General features: G+C 38.3%; 1 protein-coding gene across 1 annotated transcript in view; it reads left to right on the top strand.

Moving 5' to 3' along the window:
• The window catches only part of myom2a (myomesin 2a), a 54,205-nt gene that overhangs the window by 5,974 nt on the left and 24,215 nt on the right, over nt 1–24,016 (top strand). Inside the window, 10 exon segments of the mRNA XM_034129419.1 lie at nt 321–459; nt 871–1,022; nt 3,089–3,181; nt 6,928–7,016; nt 7,105–7,143; nt 8,286–8,450; nt 10,070–10,231; nt 10,707–10,848; nt 12,275–12,486; nt 22,560–22,734. Of these exon segments, the coding sequence (XP_033985310.1) occupies nt 321–459; nt 871–1,022; nt 3,089–3,181; nt 6,928–7,016; nt 7,105–7,143; nt 8,286–8,450; nt 10,070–10,231; nt 10,707–10,848; nt 12,275–12,486; nt 22,560–22,734 (1,368 nt within the window).

Below are 24,016 nucleotides of genomic sequence, written 5' to 3'. Positions count from 1 at the left end.
ACTTAATCACCACATGTTTTATAGTACAGTACATCTTCTTGTGTTTCCTCTGTTTGTAGATGTTGTGCCTTCATATTTCCTGTTTAGGATGTTTCATATTATGCTGGGATAGAAAAAGCTGTTAGGAAGTTTTGTACTTGTTCTTGAACTATTTTAAACAATCATTTTATCATTTTAAAACTTCAATTGCCTTCTAAATATCTGCTTCTCTTCGATTACACCCCACATATCATTCTGTTGTCGAGTGGAGCATGTTTAATTATATATTTGGAGTTGGTTTCCTGTGTAAAACTGTATTAATGTGAGTTGTGTGTGTGCAGGAGCGCAGAAGATGGAACGGAGGAGTACCAGAGAGTGAGCACGAATGTTGGGAAAGGACTGACGGTGATCCAGGAGGAGCTCCACAGGATGAGGATGGCCACCAAGGCCCAGGTGGAGAGGCTGAACCTGCAGAGAGAGGTGAGGCGTCTGGAGGGGTTTAATCAGTGTTTGGTTATTTATATGGAACCAATTAGGCTGGCCAACAACATCATCTCTGAGCCCAGTCGTGTCCTGAAATGAAAATATACATGTTTCATCATTAAATCAGAGATACAGGGTCCCACAGAAAATAAGCACAGAGTTAAAAGGTCTTGTGCAATTATAATGGTATGTCAAATGTGTGTTTTCCTGTTTCTTGCCTTAAATATATGTCTTTTATGATGTTGCAAATTGAGCTGCTGTGATGGAGGAACTATTTTAATTGTGTTAGATTTGTTGATAGTTATGTCATCTGGTACATTTTGATGTTGGCAAATAAGAGCTTTAAGATGAAGTCTTATTTTCTCTGTGCTACATACGTTCAATTGACCCACTCTACTCTCTCTCCAGGTTAAGGAAATGATGTATAAGAAGGTGAATCCATCAGAAACCCAGAAGATGCCGGACTTCCTGGTGGCTCTTCGACCTCACACCGTGTGGGAGAAGACCCCCGTCAAGCTGTTCTGTACCGTGGAGGGAAACCCCAGGCCCGTCGTCAAATGGTCAGAAAAATCACATTTCACTGGAGTGCGTTCAACTCAGTTTAGAGACAACACATTTAAAGCATGTACCAACACAGTCTCACGGCATTTCGTGTTATAGTCACGAAATTAATCTATGAATTCGTGTTCACCAACACGATTTCGCAATTTTTTTCGTGTCACACAGAACGATTTTAAAAGCAATGTATTTATATTGGTAGTATGTTTCGTGCCTGCACCAAATAATAACAAATTAGAAGGAAAAAGAGATGACAAAAAATACAGATGTCAGTATTCTGAGGCTCTGAGCCATTTCTTTTCCTCGCGGACGGCAAAAAAACTCCGACATTATACAATTTAAAATAAAAGGGATAGGGTTAGGCTTAGGGTAAGATATTGAGTAAGAACATGTTTTTATGAACCACACAGCTTCTGGTCTTCCAAGACCCGACCGGACAAAAAGACGTGTTGCAGGCACGAAACATACTACCAATAGAAATTAGGGCTGTCAGTCGATTAAAATAGTTAATCGCGATTAATCGCAAATTAATCGCACATTTTTATCTGTTCTAAATGTACCTTAGAGGGATATTTTTCAAGTTTTTAATACTCTTATCAACATATGAGTGGACAACTATGCTTTATATGTTTGTTTATTATCATTTGAACAATGACAAATATTCTCATGAATATTAAACACAACAACCTGAACATTACAAATATTCGCCTCAATTCAACCTAGAACCTCTCTCATACAATACTGTGTGTGTGTGTGTGTGTGTGTGTGTGTGTGTGTGTGTGTGTGTGTGTGTGTGTGTGTGTGTGTGTGTGTGTGAATGTGGAGGATCGTTGGAGCTATGTGCAGCTCAAGGCATATATGTCTGTGTGTATGAGCTGTGTTGCGGCACTATCCGTGCTGAGTGTGCTGTCTGGCTACCTGCATAAAGTCAAGTGCTCGGCGCAGTTGTCGGCGAAATGTCGCTCCTCTGTTTTCATTGAAACAGCTCCTTATATCCGTTAGCTCAGCTAGCTAGCACCAGATGCTAACAACAACACGTAAGGTGTGCCTCGCTCGCGCCACACATACACACACCCTCCCGGTCCTCCCGATGGCCAGTCCGGGCCTGCCGGTGAGCGTGGAAGTGTGGTCTGCCACAAGCGGGCAGCAGGAGCGGGGCTGTCAGCATCAGCTTGTAGATGGTATTTTAAACTCGATGCGCTCTGAAACTACGGCGGCCGAGGACAAAAAATACACATGCGTTAATCGCGTTAAAATAATTAGTGGCGTTAATTTTTTTTTGCGTTAACGCGTTATTAACGCGTTAACTTGACAGCCCTAATAGAAATACATTGCTTTTAAAATCGTTCTGTGTGACACGAAAAAAATGCGAAAATCGTGTTGGTGAACACGAATCAATAGATTAAATTAATTTTGTGACTAATAACACGAAATGCCGTGAGACTGGGTTGTCAGTTGGGATACCTTTGTTATCATGTGTACTCTCATATTGGAAGAGTACATATTCAGTATTTCCCCCAACAGCTATTAACTTAGAACATCCAAGTTTAATCAGTAAGGTAACTCCAGTTCATGACATTTCTTTAAATCTTGAAAATGTTACTACAAAAGACCAATTTGCACATACAAGCCAAGCTACTTAAGCTAACAGAATTAGCATATGTTTTACTCATGATGGTTTTGGTGCCATCTTAAATCTTTGCCACGTTGTTGTATAGCTACATGTATATCTTAATATTTAGGCTCTAGTTAAGATGTTTTATGTGAGGCTCGGATGACATACAGTATTAATGCTTTTATCCTCCCCCAAAAAAGGTTTGTTAGCATTGTTAGCGTTTGTTAGCATGGTTAGCATTCCTGTAATCCTTTTTATACCAACCAACAATGTGCAGCATACCTTCCCAGTTGTCATCACGTTGTAAATACCTGCTGCTATTTAAAAACACAACATATCTCTCTTTATTGTCAGGTGGACCATCATGAAGTTATTTCTCTGCCAGACAAATTCAGATTTTACCAGTTTACCGTGACAGTGTGTAGATGTTTAAAAAACACTTTCTGTTTGCAGGTATAAAGGAGGTGCGCCCGTCGACCCACTGAGCGCCCCAGGGAAGTACAAGATTGAAAACAAGTATGGAGTCCACAGTTTGATCATTAGCAGGTAAGGAGCAACACTACTTCAGAAACAAAACTGAATGTTCTGTAGAAACACGGCAGTTTTTTGATTTAAAGAGTTTCCAAGAACATAATAGTACTGATGATAATGTCAACATTCTCCAAATGAGAGGGTCTGTATATAACCAGTCTTTCAAAGCGATGTTGTATACCTATTAATAACATATTATGATTTGGTTTGGTTTCCTTCCCCAAACAATATGTTAAGAATTATTTCTGCATTGAATTTATTATTTAAAATTCAATGCAGAGGCTTTTCAAGTTGCTTTACATAATGACATTATTTTTAAAAGCCACAGGGAAGAAAAATTAAAGAGTGTTAAATAAAATACAAAACTTTAACAAGACATGGATATAATATATATTTGCTCCTGTGGGTATTGTCCACAGCAGGGATGCCCACACCTTTTCAGCTTGGGAGCTACTTTTAAAAGTCAAAATGATCTACCTACATTAGAAATGCTAAACATATATGTATTTATATATATACTGAGTGCCTTATGTTGGTGTACCTTGCATAACTGCATGAACCCGTATGGCACAATCCAACTCAGTACATGTCAATTTTATACCCTTTCTTTAGTAGAATTGTATAAATTGGAAGGGTAACTAGGTAATCAGCTCGCCGGTGATTTGCAGTTGACGGCGCATGCGTGGTGAACTGCGTGTTAGGAAAGATGAGGGCCGTTTCTCAGGGTGTTTCTCAATCGCGAGTACGCTTGCTTGGTAGCACATGTCTGCCGAGCATCTTGCTTCAGAAGCGAGTCAAGAATACTTCCTGACATTTGGAAAACAAAGAGTGGAACAGGCTAGCAAGTGTGCAGGTGTGCGTCATATGAGAGGCCCCGCCTCTTACATCTTCCGCCACAGATTTGGGGAAATTGGTCCGTGCGCAAAGCATTGTGGGGATTTTAAGACCGCGGAGTCTACTCATGTGCAGCCTCGATATTTCTCCAAACGGAGTACGCCGGGCTCGGTAGATTTCCAAGTATGCTGGAGATTGGAACAGTACTTCGGCGGCACTCGATGACGTAGTATGCTTGAAATAGTGGCTCTGAAGCAGCTTTACTCGCGATTGAGAAACACCCACAATGTCGAGTATACCTGCTGCAGAGCCACTATTTCAAGTATACTACGTCATCGAGTGGCGCCGAATGCTGGGCATTTAAACAGTCCTTCGGCGCCACTCGATGACGTAGTATACTTTAAAAGTGGCTCTGCAGCAGGTTTACTCGACATTGAGAAACGGCCGAGATCTCAGACTTGCTTACCTGTACGTCAATCAAGTGGCAAATGCCATAGTAAGGATTTGTAAAATATGAAAAACTTGGCACAAGAGGGAAAGGAAAGGAGCAGAAGGGGCTACAAGACAACTAATGCCAAGCTTAATAATCTATGACTGTTTAATGTTAAATATTTCCGCGTTTTTTCTACACTTTTGGGGACAAAACTTCAAATGTCCGTGGCTAGAGAGATATAGAAAGGTCTGTTGAACTGAAGAGGAACGACCGGCCTGTTGCCTGTTCGTCATCTTCAAGACTCTTCAGCTGTTCGTGTGGAAGTGCTGACATTTGCGTCATTTGAGCCATGAATCCCTCCCTCTCCCTCTCCCTCTATATCTGTGGCATTGAATATCTCCGCTCCTCCGTCATTGCATTACAGGGTCACCAAGGAGACTGTCATTTAGGTGCCTTACTTTGTAGAAAAAGTATATTAATTCTGGTTTAGCGACCCATTGAAATACCTCGATGAGAAGAAGACCAGACTGAGTGAATTTCCCCCACAGCTGGTCGAATGGAGCGTCTTTTAAAATAGTTCAGTCCAGGCTGAAGGTCACATGTCTTCCTTCTATTCTCGCCCTGCTGCCTCAGAACACCTTCCTTTAAACGCTCCCAACATGTGAGATCACTTTCTAAAGAGGCAGAGCATGATGTCTTATGCTGTAATCAAACATTGACTCAAGGAGTTTACAGCTGCCTTTAAAGAGCCGCTGTGGTGTTGTTGAAGAAAGGATGAGTTGTGTTCTTATAAATATGGATATGCCGCCAATTGTTAGTTCAAAATGTCCATTGAGGATAGAAAGGAATATTCCTACTTTTAAAAACTCTGTTTCCAAACCTCCAATATTCAAATACGATTACAGCTTTCTCCTCCTTTGGTTCACCTCGTCGATCACATGTGTTGGGTTATTTTTTGGGTACATACTCTTTGTACAACTCTTTGATTTCATTCAATCATTCAATCATACCAAGACAATGGTAGAAACTACAATTGAACATCAATCAAAAACAATACAGTCAAAGACAGTGCTCCATTTAGTAAAGAGCGAACATTACAAGTCATTAAGTATTTTAGTTTACCAACAACTATTATCAACAAAAATGGTTAAGTATTCGCCTGATTACATTTTTAGTTTTTTATTCAAATAATTCATTCATTATATTGTGTTTCCCCAACCATTAAAAGTAGGGTAGGTAAGTTTGAGAAACCGGCTCGAGTGCGCTAGAATTTGAAAATACACAACCGGAGAAAATCTGCCACTTCCTTACAGAGCCCCTCCTCCAACACACACGAACGCGCACATGACCAATGAGGGCACGAGATAAGTTTGTGCACAGATGGAAGGCTGACAGGCAGGTAGGCCATCCAGTTATTTTAGCCGGGCCGGCTCAGATGACTGGTCGTGCTTTTTACAGTTCTACAGCTTCCACAGATGAAATTTTTTTATGGATTTTTTGTCAAAGCACTTCAGATATTCATTGCTATCGGGATGTTAAGAGCATTCCATGGAATATAACAAAAAGTGTATCTCGAGCCGGTTTCTCAAACTTACCTACCCCACCTTTAACACAACCAACATCTATTTTCAACAGTAAAATATATTTTTTAACACTTTTTGGAATATTGTGAAATGATTACACCATGAGCTAATTTGCCTTAATGTATGATCAGAAAATCTCCATTTCAATCTTTAGTCTTTGAAAACCCTGTTTCCCCTTAAGTAGTGTTTATCTATCCTTATCACATGTTCTGTATTGGCTCGATCCAACTCTTTAGTGTAAACATTTTTATATTAAATTAACCAAGGCTGCATTTATTTTAAGGAAGCATCATTCCTAAATGATAAAGTCAATATATTTTACAAAAAACGGAAAGTTATGGTTGTACATTGTTACATACATTTATATATTTGTTTTATGTACATACACTGGACAAATTGCTGCTCCAAAAACAAGTTAAACAATAATGAAAACAAGCCGTTTTCACTTGAAATAAGTACAAAAATCTGCCAATAGAACAAGGGAAAGTTGGCTTGGTAAGATCTCTTGAAATAAGAAGGGATATTTAGATAAACCAGATCTTGTAATTATCTGGGAGAACTCATTTTGAACTATATTTGACCAGAATCAGGAAATGCTGTGTTACAATATAAGCAGCAAATGCTCAAAGGTTTTCTGTTTTCTGATGTTAGTTGGTGATTTTCTAATAAATATGTAAAAAAAATATGTGTTTCATCTGAGATACGACTCAAAATAAGATATTTTGACTTAACAAGATGATGCATTGTCTAAAAACAAGACCCGATATCTCACTGCAGTGTTACTTCTGAAGTTATCATGTCTTATAGCAGGTGTAGAGACATATTCTGACTAGATATTAGACAAAGATACTTGGCAAGATTTCAAGATTTTGTAGTGTAAGGTCATTTCCCCATGCTCTTTGCCCCTGCAGGTGTGCAGTGAGCGATACGGCTGAGTACAGCGCTGTGGCATCAAACCCTCACGGCACCGCCACCAGCAAGGCTACCGTCACCGTGAAGAGTAAGACTTTAAACTGGTTTATATTTATCTGTATCACTCAGATATTATAATATTCTCTCTGTAATCATGATTGTGTTTGTCTTCACAGGAGCAGCAGGGACCGCAGTGTCCTGCCAGCTCAATTTAGGTGAGAAGAGAGAGAGGGAAGTAGCTGAAAGATATGCTGAAGGAGGGCCTTTTTTTAAATGTTTTATTGGACTCAGGCCCAGACACCATCAGTTCAAACTCATGGGATCATTTGGCAACAAAGAGCAGAGCATGTGATGATAAGGGGGATAAAGAGGAGAAGCTTTTGTCCTCGTCCAGACACAGACACATACAAACAAGGACCTCTGCTCATAGTAAACACTCTGAAAGATCTAGTTACACACTTAATGTGTTTATGGAAAGGAAATGTACAATGTTTAACGTGTTTCCGCCTTAATGTACCATCAGTCTCTGCTCCAAACACTTTACAATGTACTTTGTTAACATATATACCACTCTTTGTCCAGTCAATGATTTAAAATGTTGAAACACAATAATTAGATTCCTTATGAGTCCATATATTGTAAAATTTGACAAGAAGTCATATTCAAAGTCAAGTGAAAGTCAACTTTAATGTCAATATTACTCAGTTTGTGTTTACAGACAGAGAGATCAAAATGACGTTTCCAACAATCCCGAATATAAAATTATACGATATATTGCAATAACAGGTGGAGAATACACGTCAATGATTTCATTTTCTTGAAATCAAAACAATGTTGAGGTTTAAGTAAAGAAAGCAGTTCCTAAACAGATGTCTCATGATTACTAGGTGCGATGTTTTATCCCCAAAATTGTCTTTTATTGGTGTTTTTTTTAACCCTTTTTTCAATACTAAATCTACATGTTACATTCATTATTATAATTTATACTATGTGGATGTATTTAAAGCCACTGATTATAGGATCTCTGGCTTTCTTGACTAGTTTTCAAGGTGTATTCCCTTCAGATTTTAACACAGAAATGTCAGAAACAGAAACGTTTACCTTGCATTATAAATGTAACAAAATGACCATTTTTAAAATACCACATCCACATTCAAAGATTCAAAGGCTTAATTAGTTGTACGTACGATAGCTACTGCGGACATTTGGCAAGGTAAATCTTAAGTCTCAGGCTCCTCCTACATTGCAACATACAATATATTTAACATAAAAGTAAAACACTTAAAAAAGACAAAACAAATAGACTCTGTTTCAGTGAATATGTATTAAAATGATGAACTCCATGTTCCCTGCTCAGTGCCCCACCTGACTGAGATCCATGCCAGTAAGCTGGAGGTCAGTCTTTTGGACCGTTTCTCCGTCAGCTTTGGGACGGAGGGCAGCTGCATCAGCCTGGTCTGCTCCATGGTGGTGGTCCCAGACCTGCCCAACGTGCCCCCCCTTGTCCAGTGGTACCGAGACGGTAAGACGTTAACATGTATTTATAGATTTTTTACATTTATCACATTAAACCAGGGGTGTCCAAACTTTTTTCACCGAGGGACACATACAGAAAAAAGGGCTGGGCCACTCACTAGAGGTGAGGTCTATTGCCTCATAAGTTCAGTTATAAGTTAGCAAAATCAATCAAATGTAGGTAAGTTATGCTTGTGAGTGTTGGCAGCTCATTCCTTAAAACAGAAGCCTCAGAGTGATTGTAATAAGGAGAAATAGGAAGGGTATATTTCAAGCTTGTTATGGAAATAAGTTATTGGGCTTTTTTCTTATCAACTAAGATTTGTTAGAAAATGTTTCCAACTTGAATTGACTGAATGTATTTGAAAAGTGGGCTTCTTAACACATGAACACTACTGTGTGATATATTTTTACATTTAATATGTAAGCACAAGTTTCTTTTGTGGGCCATTATACTTTTTTAATTTGCTGAGGGCCAATTCTAAATTGTATTAGGCGCTTTCACACCGGAGTACTTTTACCCGTACTTTTCCCGTTTAGTTCTGATAGTTCCTGGAATTTTGCGTTCACACCAAAAAGAGAACTTAGTTCAGAGAACTTTTACCCCCATTTTCAGTCCCTGCTAGAGAGGTGGGACTATCCTGGGGAGAAAAAAATACCAATTTCTGATTGGCTGGGCGAATTGCAAACCACGCCCCGTAAAACTCTGAAAAGTTTTGTGAAGCCGCCATTGTATTTGCTGGCATTAGCATTATTAGCAATAGCATTAGCCCCACGCACCAACGCAAAGAGACTAACTTATGGCAACACAAAAAAAAACATGGGAGCGGTGGAGATGAGGAGGTGTCGGCGTTCTGACGATTTACTCGGAAGGCTTCAGTAGTAGCTGCTGGGAGTCCCAGCAGCTTCTACTGAAGCCAGTCCCCAACTCCGGGGACTTCCGGCCGGGGACTTCGGGTGGCAGTATACGCCGTGAAGTGGTTTGCGGCCTGCCAGTAAACCCAAAGCAGAAGAAGAAGAAGTGACGTCAGCGGCTTCATTTGCCTAGTCCTCCCTCAGGGAAAAGTACTCCGGTGTGAACACGATCTGCTCTTAGTTCCATGGGGGCACTAAGTGCTGGGAACTAAGTACGGCAAAGTACTTGGCTATTGCCATGTCTTTTTATGCTGCTGCAACCCAAACATTTCCCAAATTGGGATCAATAAAGTACTTCTTATCATATACTTATCTTATCTCATCAATACTGTATGTCTTCCGAGCCTCACATAAAACATCTAAACTAGAGCTTAAATATTAACATATACATGTATACAAAAACGTGGCATACATTTAAGATGGGACAAAAACCATCACGAGTAAAACATATGCTAATTCTGTTAGCTTAAATAGCTTGGCTTGTATGTCTCAATCAGGGGTGTCAAACTCAAATACACAGTGGGCCAAAATTAAATAATCGGTGCTAGTCGAGGGCCGGACTGGTTCAATGTTTATTGCAAAACTTATTGAAATGAACTTATTGCACATATTAAACCTGGAACTAACAAAGCTTAAATTATTGCCTATAAAAACAACATTAAACATTAAATAATCAGTTGCATTCTTCTGTTCCTCACTGTGTCTCTACAGATAAGCTTCTGAAGCCCAGCGCTCTGGCAGAGATGTCTGTGGGGGGGGGATCTGCCCGCCTGACGCTGCCTCAGCTGGCCAAAGACGACGAGGGTCTCTACACGCTGCGCATCTTCACCAAGGACGGCACCGCGGAGCACAGCGCCTACCTGTTCGTCTCAGGTGGGAAGCATCTCTGCATCATGGAGCTTTTAATATCTATAAATCAACACCACGTTGGATCACATGCAGATACCCCCCTAGAGCAAATGTCGCCTGTCCTTCCAGTAGTGTCATAAAACCCTTCATGAACACATCTGTTATCACTCATACATTTATATGCCATTCCCAGGATACCACTTACATTTCATTAGGATTACACTGTATTAAGCTTCAATACCATAATTGCCATAACAACTGAAACCACAGTTTAGAACAAATAGTTCATATATATAAAGTTTCATTATGTAAACAACAATAAACTGTTGTATGTGTATAAAAGCAGAATTGTTATGTTTGCAATTTATCAGCTGAGATTCTTTTTAGAAACAATAGTGTGATGTTACCCAAAATAATGATAATATATCATACATTTTAGCAATTATAATAATGAATAAACACAATGTCAACCTTATATCCTTATCTCCTTGCTCCCCAGATGCGGCGGCCCCTGTCTCTGGTGCCCCTGGTGCCCCGATGAGTGTGAAGGCGTACGACATCAACTCTGACTACGTGCTGGTGGCCTGGAAACCCCCGAACACCGTCAACGAGGCGGCCATCAGCGGATACTTCGTGGACAGGTGAGTCCCTGAAAACTCAAAGCACATGAACACGAGTACAGTCAGATTACACTGCAATTTAAATTATTAAAAGTATGAAGTCATAGTATTTATTTAGAGCTGAACCCATTCATATTTTTAGACCAAATGACTCAATATCATTTGAAGGATTATCACCAATCTGCTGATTTAAAGGTCCCATGTCTTGCTTTTCCGGTTATTACCCGTCCCCTTGTGTGTTATGTAGGTTTTTCTGCATGTAAAAGGTCTGCAGAGTCACAAACCCTCAAAGTACACCCTGTAGCGAGTAAAACTCTAACACAGAAAAGACCTGTCTATGCTGCCCCAGAACGCCTCGTTGGAAATCTTTATTTTTCAATTTTTTTCTTCCTGGTCTAAGTGACGTAACGACGACCAAATGGACCAATTTGTCCAAATGGACCAATCCGTGGAGCTCCTCACACACACACACTCACTCAGCCTTATCTTTTCTCAGGCTGTGAGTGTGTGATTGTGCTCAGGCTGAGTTTCGCGGTGTCTCGCTGTCTCGTAGACCCCACACAGCAACCAGGAAACAACACCAGTAACCCAGCTCACACTGTCTGGTCCTCGCAGCAGTGAGCCGCGCAACGTCCCGCCAACACGGCACCCAGACCCCACGCAGCATTCTCATCTGTTTGTCATTACTGGTGTCATTTTCTGGTTGCTAACAAACGCCATTGTAACACATAATCACTGGTGTTCCGCTGTAACGGTGGTGGACTCATCAGAACAGAGTGGGCGAGCTGACCAATCAGAGCACAGTGGGCTCACAGGGAGGGGGGGGGCAGGAGCTCCAACAAGCCGTTTAGGACAGAGAGTGAATACACATACTATACAGAGATGCTGTATGAGGAACCAATGTGAGTTTGGAACATTGAACAATGTAAATCTATTCTAGTAGACCTCAACAATGGAATTATGATCAGTAGAAATGGCCATGACATGGGACCTTTAAAGGCCATTTAATCCTTTTTTTAAATCAATTTTACTGAATGATAGATAGATAGATACTTTATTGATCCCAATTTAGGAAATTCGTGGACAGGTCCGTCTGAAGGCTGTTTTTTTTATAAAACAGCGACATTAACACAATCAAATTACACTGCACTTTATATTATTATAAGTACTCATAGTCTCTTTATATAAAGCTGCATCAATATTTTTAGATCAAATGAATCAGTGTAATGTGAAATGGTTTACTTAAAGTGAAGTATTATCAACAACTCGGCAAGTCTACACATCCTTTTACCCTCTTTCATCTTACAGTTTAACCCTGACACTAAATACTAATACTAGATTGAATACTTTTCGTAGTTCAGTTATCATTAAATTCAGTCGATGTTTAGACATGAAAGTTTGATTTTCCTGCATTTCTATTGAATTAAATGATCTCCTCTGTGTTCAGGCGTGAGTCTGGCAGCGACGCCTGGGTCCAGTGCAACGACGCCCCGGTGAAGATCTGTAAATACCCGGTCCACGGCCTGAAGGTCGGGAACTCGTACCACTTCAGGGTCCGAGCCGTGAACAGCTCTGGGATCAGCAGGCCGTCCAGAAAGTCGGACAAAGTGACCGCCCTCGATGCCGCCGAGAGCGAGAGGCTGCAAGGTACCGATGAAGGTAAATAAAACATCCAGATGCGGAGAGGAAGCGATGTCTTCTAACAGATCTGCTGTTGTCCTTTCCTGCAACAGTGATTAAAATCGAAGGGAGATACGACATTCTGATCCATGACGATGATCTGGAAGGTACAGCGTGATCTGGGATCAGATATTTATTACTTCTTGGATTCTGAAAGAAATACTAATGTGTGTCCCTCTTTTCCAAACCTCTTCAACAACATAATAACTTTACATTCAACATTTAAAAAGTGGAGTTGTGGACATGTATTCCTCACTCTTATCCACCGACATCATCATAGGGGCTGTCGCACTACATCACATATGTTTTATTATATCTTATAAAGACAAATCACCTTCTTCTGCTCAATGGAGGGTATGTCCTCTCTATGTATATGACTACAAATTGAAAAACCACATAAAAAAAAAAAATTCTGATGTATTTTTAGGTGGTTTTTCAAGTTTTTTGATGTGATTTTTCCAATTTTAACAAAGAAAAACCATCACAGTCTCCAGAGGAAAGTCCACATTTTGAGGAAAAAGTTGGATTATTTTCTCACACTTTCTTCTTAAAGTTGTTTTTTAAATATTACGTCAGGATTTGAGATTTTAATTGTGCAGATTTTGTCTCAGGGTGCACTTTGTCAGAAGAAACATGGCATTATATAAAACATTCTCAACCACTCACCAAGCCAGTATCCACATCAACATTTTGAAATGACATATATTTCTTCAGGAAGGAAGTATATAAACATCACATCATATCTTTCCATACAGGTTTAACATAAGGTCAAACTAATCTCTTTATTGGATGTCAGTGATAGCACCAAACACCACATCTTCCCTCACAGGTTGACATCTAAACATGAGTCTATTACAAAACTAAAATACACACAAACACTGATCTCTTTTTTCCCGCTGTCACTTCAAAACTAATTTTTCTTCCTTTCTTGTGGATATTTTCCCGACACAAACTATTACCCGCCCCCTCCTTCCTAACTGCTCCGGTGCCGTCTTCATTTAACTCCCGTCTCTTTCTTTAATACAATAATCGACTGAAGTGGTTTTAGTGCTTTTTATCAATTAAACCACTTGAAGTGTGCCGAGTCTCTCCTCTTTAAAACAAACCTTTAACACACAAACTAAACACCTTTGCGTTGATGTGATTTTAAACGAGGCTGTTGCAGAAGTCCCACATTTTAATTCAACTATCGCCAAGTTAGTCGTTTAGAGAATAAAGGGAAATCCAAAACTCTCTCTGTGCCTACTTCTTCCCAAAAGCTTCATGTAATTTCTCACATTGCTTTTAAATCTGAAATATGATCCTGTTGTTATTTATCCAAATCCTGAGCTAAGTCATTTTAATAAAACATGGGATTTTTATAGCGCTTTTCCTAATGCTCAAAGCAGTTAATAAATATATGTTGCTCAACCTGCACCACTCAGAACTACAGACTAGAATATATCAGTTTAAAAAATACTGCAACCAACCATTGATGTCGTTTTTTGAAACGAAACGTATTTTTATTCATAATATATTATGAAAAACATTGTAAAAAAAAACACAACATGTAGGATTTTAACACTTTCTCATTATTAGTCAAATTTGAAAAAAGGATTTAGTTCCCTAAAAGATCAAGACCTCTCCTGTGGCAATGGAGATGTTGTTGAAATTATTTAATGATAACAAAAATAAGGATTTTATGTTTGTTCAAATGATCCCAGCCAGTACAATATTAGCTTAGAAACTGACAGAATATTCAGCTTTTTAGAAACACCAGAGAAATATGATTTCTGGCTAAGACTAGTTGAGTATGTTAGCTTGGATATATTTAACCCTTTGATACACAACATGGGTCAAAAGTGACCCGAGTGAGTTTTCATTGTAAATATCTTTGCAACGAATTACTTTAATAATTCAGAATTCCAGGTATTCCTCAATTAACTTGTTTTTGATCATCACAAATTCTTACTTTCATTTTTCCTTTCTTACTTTTTGAATAAAAATCATTTTTGTATCACTGCCCTTCTAAGGGTCAACATCTCTGTTGACCCATGATGCAAACCTGATGTATTAATACAACAATTGTTTTAGTTCCTACATGTTGAGAGGCTGATTGAAAAGAATGACGTGTGGTGATCAAAAACAAGATATTTAATGAATACTTGGAATATTAAATAAATGGATTTCCAAAAATACAGCTAAGAAACACTCAGCCATGCATGAAATAACATTGTAGGTCAATACGGGTCATTGTTGACCCATGGTGTCCCTTAGAAGGGGTTTGCATAGCGTGTGCATCAAAGGGTTACATCATATAAAGATGCTGGAATCAACCAACCACTGATGTAGTATTTTTAAAGTTTTTACAAAGTTTTACAAAGACTAAAAAGAAGATGTATTTGCTATAAATAAACACTTCTCCTTTGGCAATGGATTTGTTGATGACCTTATTGGATGAAAATAACAATAAGTCTGGCCGTAAATTCTTAATTCATTTATAATTATAAAAGACATTATAAAAAACACATTGTTCAGGTCCAATATCTTAAACACAATGTGGGATTTCTGCCTCCGCCGCTGCTGCTGTTTGTATTTCGGCCTCAACCCGTTCACTCCCGACCTTTAGGCTACATAACGATCCCAGGTCAGCCTACCGAAGTCCACGCGTCCGAGGTTTTCAAATCGTACATCGTTCTGAGCTGGACGCCGCCTCGCCCCCGCGGACGAGCACCGCTGAGCTACGTCATCGAAAAGGTGTGTGTCGATACCTTCAGCCATCAGTTTCCATCAATGTAGCCCAGTGGCATATCTGTACTGTAGAGAAGAGACAAAGAGACATGCACCTCTTAAACTCTTAGTCAGTGTCCCCACGAGAACAACTATTTAACAAAACAATAAAGTATTCAGACATATATATTTACTAAGAATATGTATGCTCTATTTAAACACAAGGCATTACATTAGATGGTGAAGCTTAATATATACTAAAACGTCATGTATAGGGTATTTTCTATTGGGAAGTATCTGTCCCAAACCCGGACATCTACATTTCAATTTCTGTAAATAACACTTAACACATTTTGTTCAATGGTGTATTTAAATTACATTTAGTTTATTTAAAAGTATGTTTTATCTTACCTGCATGAAAGCATCACATGCACTTCCTTTCATCCTAGCACTATACAATTATAATTTTAGCTGAAAACTATTACAAATTTAACAGAAAAATTAAGGATATCTGTGTTTGGTAGATTATTTATTTGTTATAGAGGGGATTTGTCAAATTTGTCATGGGCACAACCGACATACTCAGCTCTGCTGCTCCTCCCACAAATGCTTGTTCCTCATAAATGTGGCCCCATTGGAAAGGTAAGAAAACAGGCTTTCCAACGGTATAAGATGTTTTGCCAAGAAGCATTGTTACAACAAAGAAATAATCTAACAAACACAAACGTCCTTACTTTTTGTGTTACGTTTATATCAAATGGCGATATTAAGATGTCTTATGCATCATGTTCCCCATAATTCGTCCTTTTAAATTAAACTTCATTTGAAAAGTATACTTTAGGTTTACATTTTAAGAGCTATGAATTCCCTTGAGTTTAAGAGGTCACATGTGTTTTTTTATCATATATGTTATATTCTAAGCACATGAGAGCACTGAGAGCTGAACGTTGGTCGCTTGCATTGTTGGGGCTTTTTCCAGTCAATTCTAAATCCCAATACGGCCTAAATAATCAAATAATATACATGTTATATATAGAGACAGGATTAATATTGGTACAATCACACAGAAATATATAAATATAAATATATCTACATAAATACTTTTGTAAACTTTTATGAGTAAAACAATGTTAAAAAAATCAACACAACGGATATTTTGTTAATGTCATTTAATGCTAACAAAATGTTCAAATGATCCTAGCCAGTTTAAAAACCCATAAGAACCAGGACCCATTTCTACTTTTGGGAAAATTAAGGGGAACATCATTTAGACTAAATAGACCAAGTAACCCCCCCTAGTGTCAAATATCTGAAATGTGACAGGCTATATGTCCCATTGTGCTTTAATGGTAAAATCACTCTTATTTATAACTTCATTAATGAGGATGATTTTTTGGTTTAAATTAGTTTGAACATTCTTTGAATTGAAGAATAAGAACATATCAACTCAATATAATTGAATCAGCTAAATTAACTGAGCACATAATCATATTTCTAATTGTGCATATATGTCACTTTGGGTTTACTGTGAAAGTATAGGGTTGAAGTCCCGATGTGACACCAGTGTCACAGCGATGTTTATCTCATTTGTTTCATATCAATTTGATCAATAAATGTTTCCACAACAGGTTAAATGTAATAAAGGACATGTTATGTAAGCATTTTAATTCTTAAATGGTTTGAATCTTCCCTTTAGCAACAAACAAAAAAGCTTTTGAAATGTAGCTCGTTATGTCACATGTGTTAGCCTGGCACATGGACATCTTGGACATGTTGTCATGGCAACACTAAATCACATGACCTGGACCAGGACCCACCAGACTGTTCAGGGTGTGTCACTCAGGGACTTCATGAGATAAAAACAAGGCTAAAGCTGAATAAGGAACTTTCCAGAACATTTAAAGTGCATGTGACAGCCGGGTCACGTGGGTCCTCATGGGTTCATATTAATATAATATACAAAATATTCAGCTTTTTTTAGAAAAAACCAGAGACAGAAAATACGATTTGAAGCCTTGTTGAGCACATATCTAAATAAGATACTGCAGTCAAACATAGGGAGTCTTTTTGTCCCAACTTTGCAACGACCCCTGACAACAACAATTTATCCGATTTCTTCGACATTTGCCCAAAAATAGCTGATTCTTGTATCATAACTGTGATCAGACACCAAGTGATATTTCAGATTTTCATATAAATGCTAAAAATGTTTCTAAATATGGCCAAATAAAAACCAAACTGAGCCCCAAACTCTGCAACGACCCCTGAAGCTCCTCTGTGTTTGTGCTACATTGATGAGGTTTGTCGCAGATGGCTGTTCTTACTCATAAACCCTCCCTCATCATCATCATCATCATCATCCTCCTCCTCCTCCTCTTCCTCCTCCTCCTCCTCTTCCTCAGTGCATAGCGGGCACTGGAGCATGGCAGCGGATCAACACGGCGGTCAAACTGCACTCCCCCCGTTACCCGGTTTTTGATTTGCAAGACGGACAAAAGTACCAGTTCAGAGTGTTTTCAGTGAACCTGTACGGCTGCAGCGAGGCGTCGTTTTCCTCCGAGCCCGTCCAGAGGCAGGATGAGGACGGTAAGGAGCCGGAGCAACGCAAATACATTACATACTGTTATATATAGAAACTTATTTATTAGGATAAACCCCTTGAGATGCACCGTCTCGTTTTCAAGTGAGTCCCGACAAAAGCAAACGTCTTACAGACATACATGAACAAAATAACAGAAAGCTAAGCATGACAAACGAGGACAAACCACGTACAGTCTGTTAAGTAAAACTCATGAAGTAATACATACAATCATTACAATTTGATAGACAGTAGTTACTGATAGATCAGTTTCATCAAGAGCAGAGCAGCTGAATGTGAGATGATCATGCTTAAACAAACCCAATGATGACAGGGATCTAATAGTAGCAGGTCAAGTATTCCAGTCTGTTCGGGCTTTAAACATCAACGCCATAACGTTATATATATATATATATATATATATACTGCCAAGTACAATACAAATAAATATCCAACTTTAATGCAGGACAGTATAAGGGCCGGAGCAACGCAACTACATCCAGACACACTGTCATACATGCAAAGTACAATACACTCGTATATCATCAGAATTAAAATACAAGGATTGGCTTTAATGCAGGTAAGGGCTCAGAGCAACGCAATTACATCCAGACACACTTTCATATGTATATATATACTGCAAAGATATACAAGGATTGGCTTTAATGCAGGTAAGGGCTCAGAGCAACGCAATTACATCCAGACACACTTTCATATGTATATACACTGCAAAGATATACAAGGATTTGCTTTAATGCCTAATGGTGTATACATAAACACAGTACAAGGAATACAGATGTGGAGCAAAGATATAACTTTTATTAAAAGAGTTGTAAAACAGTTTAGAATAAATGAATATAATAAAAATGCAACCACATCCAGACACACTGTCAAACATATATATATATGCAGTACAATACAAATAAATATCAATCAGAATCAGAATTAAAATACAAGGTTTGGCTTTAATGCAGGATGTTCAGGGCTGGGAGCAACACAACTACATCCAGACACACTTTCATATGTATATATTTAGGAGGTGTGTGGCGCAGTGGGTTGTGCGTTGGTGTTGGGATCAGGGGGTCACAGGTTCAAACCCCACTGCAGTCAGCATGTCGTTGTGTCCCTGAGGACACTTCACCCCAAATTGCTCCTGTGGGGATTGCCCACAGTATTGAGTATGTAAGTCGCTTTGGATAAAAGCGTCTAACAAGTAACATGTAATGTAATGTAATATATATACATGCAATACACTCAGAAAAACACTCAAAACAAGTGTATAAATGTGCTTACATGAACACAGGAAGAGGAATAAAGGTGTGAAAATTGAGAACAAATGAATGCAAGTCAAATATTGCAAATTATAAAAATGCGATTACATTTGGAAACTGTCATATGGCAAAGTAAGATACGCAATCATCAAACAAAATCAGGTAGTTGCAGGTATGCAAGGATTTGCTTTAATGAATACAGATGTGGAGCAAATATATAACTTTTATTAAAGAGTTGTAAAAACTACACATTGATTACGGTTCACATTGGTCATGTGTTAGCTACTACATTATTATTTATTTAGGCTGCCAATAAGTCCAAAGTTGTATACATACTCAACAGAATGAATGGTACACTCCCTAATTGTATAATAGTGCTTATATAATACATAATGTTGGTCATTCATTTGTAGAAAATCCGTTTGTATTCATGCTTCTTCCGGTCTCAGCGATCATTTACAGTCGTACTCTCCAAGATGTAAATGCTTCCTTAAGTGTGTTTTTAGTATTTGTGCAAACATATTAAATGTAAATAATATTATGCGAGTATCTGCAAACAGGAATGAATGAAATCCTCAGATTGTTTTTTATGTTGAAAGTGATTTTTTGTTCCAGGTGTTGAGGTGCGGGTTGGTACGTACAGTTTAATGAGAACACCTTCACTGTTTGATGCTGCCGTCACTTCACAAAGTAGTTCCCTCTTCACTGTGTGTGTGATGTGTAACCCTCAGTTAAAGGCAGAGCACACAGTAAATATAATGTGTGTGTACAGTTATTTGTAATGTGGCATATTTAAACTAAGAAACAGTGTATTTCTCTGTTGAATCCAGACCATTTTGTGTAGTCAAGGTCCATTGTTGTCAGCTAGTATCCCTGCACAAATAGTTTTGCCAAATATATAGTACTTTAAATGTAATAAGAAAGCATGCTCTTGTATATATATTTATTTATATACATATGTGTTGCACCAAAGTCCAATTTAAAGTGGACCTATCATGCTATTTTTAGGCAATAGCATAGGTCTCAGATATATACAAATATATAAAAAACATGTCTATGAAGTGTTTTGCTCAAAATACCAAACAGATCAGCCATTCTAGCCATGCCTCATATCCCTCTATTTCACTTCCTGTTTCAAAGTGCTGATTTGGGGTATGAAGCTTTAAAAAGGAGGGGGCTGAGCTCATGCGGGACCCGGCAGCTACTGTCTAAACTAAATACTGCCGTGATGAAACGCCATATCATGGATTATCAAGGATTATTTCTGAAACAGTATGGAGCTCAAAGGCTTTCTCTCTTGCCGGTTATACCACAAGGTGAGTTCCTTTTTATTTCCTGCTTCTTCACACACATGCTCTCCAGTACAGGTTAGCTCTGAGTGTTAGCCATGCTAATGTAAACACCGACCATATTACGTCCAAAACAGTCGGGCATTGTTTCTGATAGCAACGTTTCTGATAGGGCCGTGGGTCCACATTTCAGATATTACGTCATATCGGACACAAATCTGGATCAGCACCGTTTGTAGCCCCGTTTTTTAGAGATTTGGGTACGGAGGAAAAGAGAGAGGGTTTTATTTTCTGATGCTGCGTGAGTTCCCCGCCACACCGGGGACACATCTTTATGTATAAAAGACATCAAAAAGTGCATTTTGCATGATAGGTCCCCTTTAAGTGTCAAAAGGTTCAATTTTGTGTTCTTGAATTCTAAGACGAGGCACAGCTAAACCTCACAGTGACAAAATGAAAATCTCCTTATATTCACATCGATTCTTTCTTTCCATTCCTGTGTTAAACTGAGCTTCACAGACTAAACCTCACTCTGTTTATCCACACAATCTACAGGCACAGTGCATGCTCACACCACGAGCGTTTACTTCCAGCGTATTGCATGTTTAACAAGTGGCAGTCATTTTGTAACCTGAAGTATGTTTGGATCAGATCCACAGTAAATGGTATTTAGATATGAATACAGCACCGATAAGATAAGATAAGATAGGACTGTTTTTATCCCGAAGGAAATTGTTGTGCCAGAGTTACAAAGATACAATAAACACAGCAGCGTACGAACTGTACACTAACAGTGCAGTAAAAAGAGATAATGAAACAACTATAAGAAACATAGACAGTCAAATAATTTATATAAAAAACTATAAAAAAACTGTACAGTGACAAGCAGTATTGAGTAGTGCAAAAAAAGTGTCAGATACGTAATTGCACGTTACTATTGAACATTATTATTAATATTGCACATGTTATATAGCAGAGTGTTTTAGTAATGATGGTAATGGTATTTATATAAGTATAGTTCTCTTTACTGAAGGGTGAGGAGATATAGAGTTTGATGGCCAATGGATAAGTATATCTGTTTTGTGAAAAGTCATATGGATGGATAAAGGTGTATTGCATCGAGAATGGAGAAGTGTTTGGACAAAGTCAGGTAATACATTCCTGTGGATGAACGCTGAGCTTTCAACATGATGTGGTAAATCAAGCTTCCTTATTTTATGGATACATAGCTGCATATAGAGGTTCCTGGATTTTAATCACTTAGTTCAGGGGACTGCAACCTTTTTGACCAAAAGAGCCATTTTGCCCCCTTTTCCACACATGTTTTTTGTCTGGAGCCGCAAAACATATTTGAAAGCTTGATAGCTTATAAAGTTGTATTTATTGTTACATCATAGACAAAAACGCTCATCGAGCCGGGGGTCAGGTTATTCGCCTGTAAGAAAAGGCGCTGGTAGACCGTAGCAGGATGCGACGCATATTTTAGTTACCTAATTAAAACCGTTTATTTTACGTGTCACAGTATCACCTCAAAATACAAGATACGAAACCTTTTCAACCGTGCAACAAAATATAAATAGTCCTACAAATATTTTTATTTTATTTCCCTTCTTATTGTGTCTAAGCTCAAGGGAGCCAGAGCAGAGGGCTTGAAGAGCCGCGGGTTGCAGACCCCCTGACTTAGATGATACTTTCAATAGTGGGGTTTTTCTTCCCTTCAATAAAGTTTTTTATTTGTCAGACAGTTTATGGATGTTTTATCTTCACGGCCATCTGTATATTTTTCTTACTCTCTAATGCTGGATTATTTCTATTTCTATTTTGAGATGTTTCTTTTTTTAGAATTGTTTATTTCTACTCTTTTAATGTGTTATTATGTGCAATGCCTTGTTTTGTTTTAAGCTGCTGCAACTAAACAATTATTATTCTTATCTTGTGTTGAATTTTGAAATTAGACTCTTTGTATGAAAGTCACTTTGGGTAAAGCGTCTTGATAAGTAACAGTTGTAATGTAATTAAATGTATTTTATTTGTTTTAATACGTATTGTGTAGAGAATTGTACATGTTTGATCCATTATAAATGCATATTGCAGCATCAATCAAACTATTTGTATCTATTGTTTCGTCTTCTTGGGCTGTTTCTCCCTCAGCTAATTTCAAATGCTCGCTGGAAGTAAATACTAACTTCTTCTCTCCCGGTGCAGGCGTGCCCTCGACTCCCGGTCAGGTCGTGGCCAGCAGGAACTCCAAGTCCTCCGTGTTCGTTCAGTGGGAATCTCCCAAACAGCTGAAGAACCTGATGGGATATTACATCGACGGACGCATCGTGGGATCCAAGGAGTGGTTCCCCTGCAACCACAAGCCCTTCAAACACTGCAGGTCAGGCCATAAGACTATTAAACACCTGAACATTTTAAATAACATCCATAAACAACGTCAAAGTCAACTTTATTGTCAATCTTTCAGTTTGTGTACAGACAGAGAGAGCGAAATATCGTTTCCCACAATCCTGAATACAAAAACAAATATATACAAAAATATGTATACAAATATGGGTACCACTTTACAATAAGACTACCCTTATAAAGGGTTTACGAATAGTTTGTAATTCATTTATTAATTAGGTTGTGAACACTTCATAAATCATTAATAAGCTTTTATAAGACATGAGAATAAACAGGGCAACTGTGACCGGTTGCTTGCCAAATAGTGAGCCCACATTTATCTGTACTGCTAAGTCTTATATTGGCTACCTAGCTTACTTCGTCTTCTTCATCAGCTAGCATCCTTGGTATCTGTTGAGTTGATTCTCGCTAAGTAGCCAATATAAGGCTAGTCATTCTTGCCAAATAGTGAGCCCACATTTATCTGTACTGCTAAGTCTTATATTGGCTACTTAGCTTACTTCGTCTCCTTCATCAGCTAGCATCCTTGGTATCTGTTGCTCACTGAGTTGAAGTAGCCAATATAAGTCTTAGTCATCTTGCCAAATTAGTGAGCCTGTGTTGATGTATGAAAACTATGTTAGAACTGGTTTATAAATGCTTCTTAATGATTAATAAAGTGTTTACAACCTAATTAATAACCTAATTTAATAAACCCTCTTATGAATCTGAATGAAGGGTAGTCTTATTGTAAAGTGTTACCCAAATATGTATATACCTATATGAACACAATCACATAGACACATTTATACATATGCACACATTAAGACCTAAATAAAGGCACAACAATCAATATAACAGTCACTTCAATATCTTTGGGAAAAAATGCAAACATTCATCTGTTTGCATTTTGCAAATTATTTGTCTAATATATCATTCAGTTTACTTGTATATAAACTATTCTTGCACATCTCAAAACATTCTCTTGCCCTATTTTATCTGTTGTATTTGTTCTATGTCCTATATATATTCATGTTGCTCGGTTAGAGGAGCCCTGGGACCTCAGTGTGTCATTGCCATATCCACTGTAGCTAATGTGCAAATGACCGATAACGCCTTGAATCTTGAATCTTGAAGAAGTCAGGGAGGATTTTAGGAGATCTTTGGACGTTTATATTAAAATGTAAACAGGAAACTAAGTCAGGAGTTTTGAACCACTATGTTTCTATCATAACGTCCTTTCCTTCATATTTATTAGTTAGTCTCAGTCCAGTTGC

This window comes from Trematomus bernacchii, unplaced genomic scaffold, assembly GCF_902827165.1.
Source record: "Trematomus bernacchii unplaced genomic scaffold, fTreBer1.1, whole genome shotgun sequence".
NCBI lineage: Eukaryota > Metazoa > Chordata > Actinopteri > Perciformes > Nototheniidae > Trematomus > Trematomus bernacchii.
This window is presented reverse-complemented; position numbering and strand designations above follow the sequence as displayed.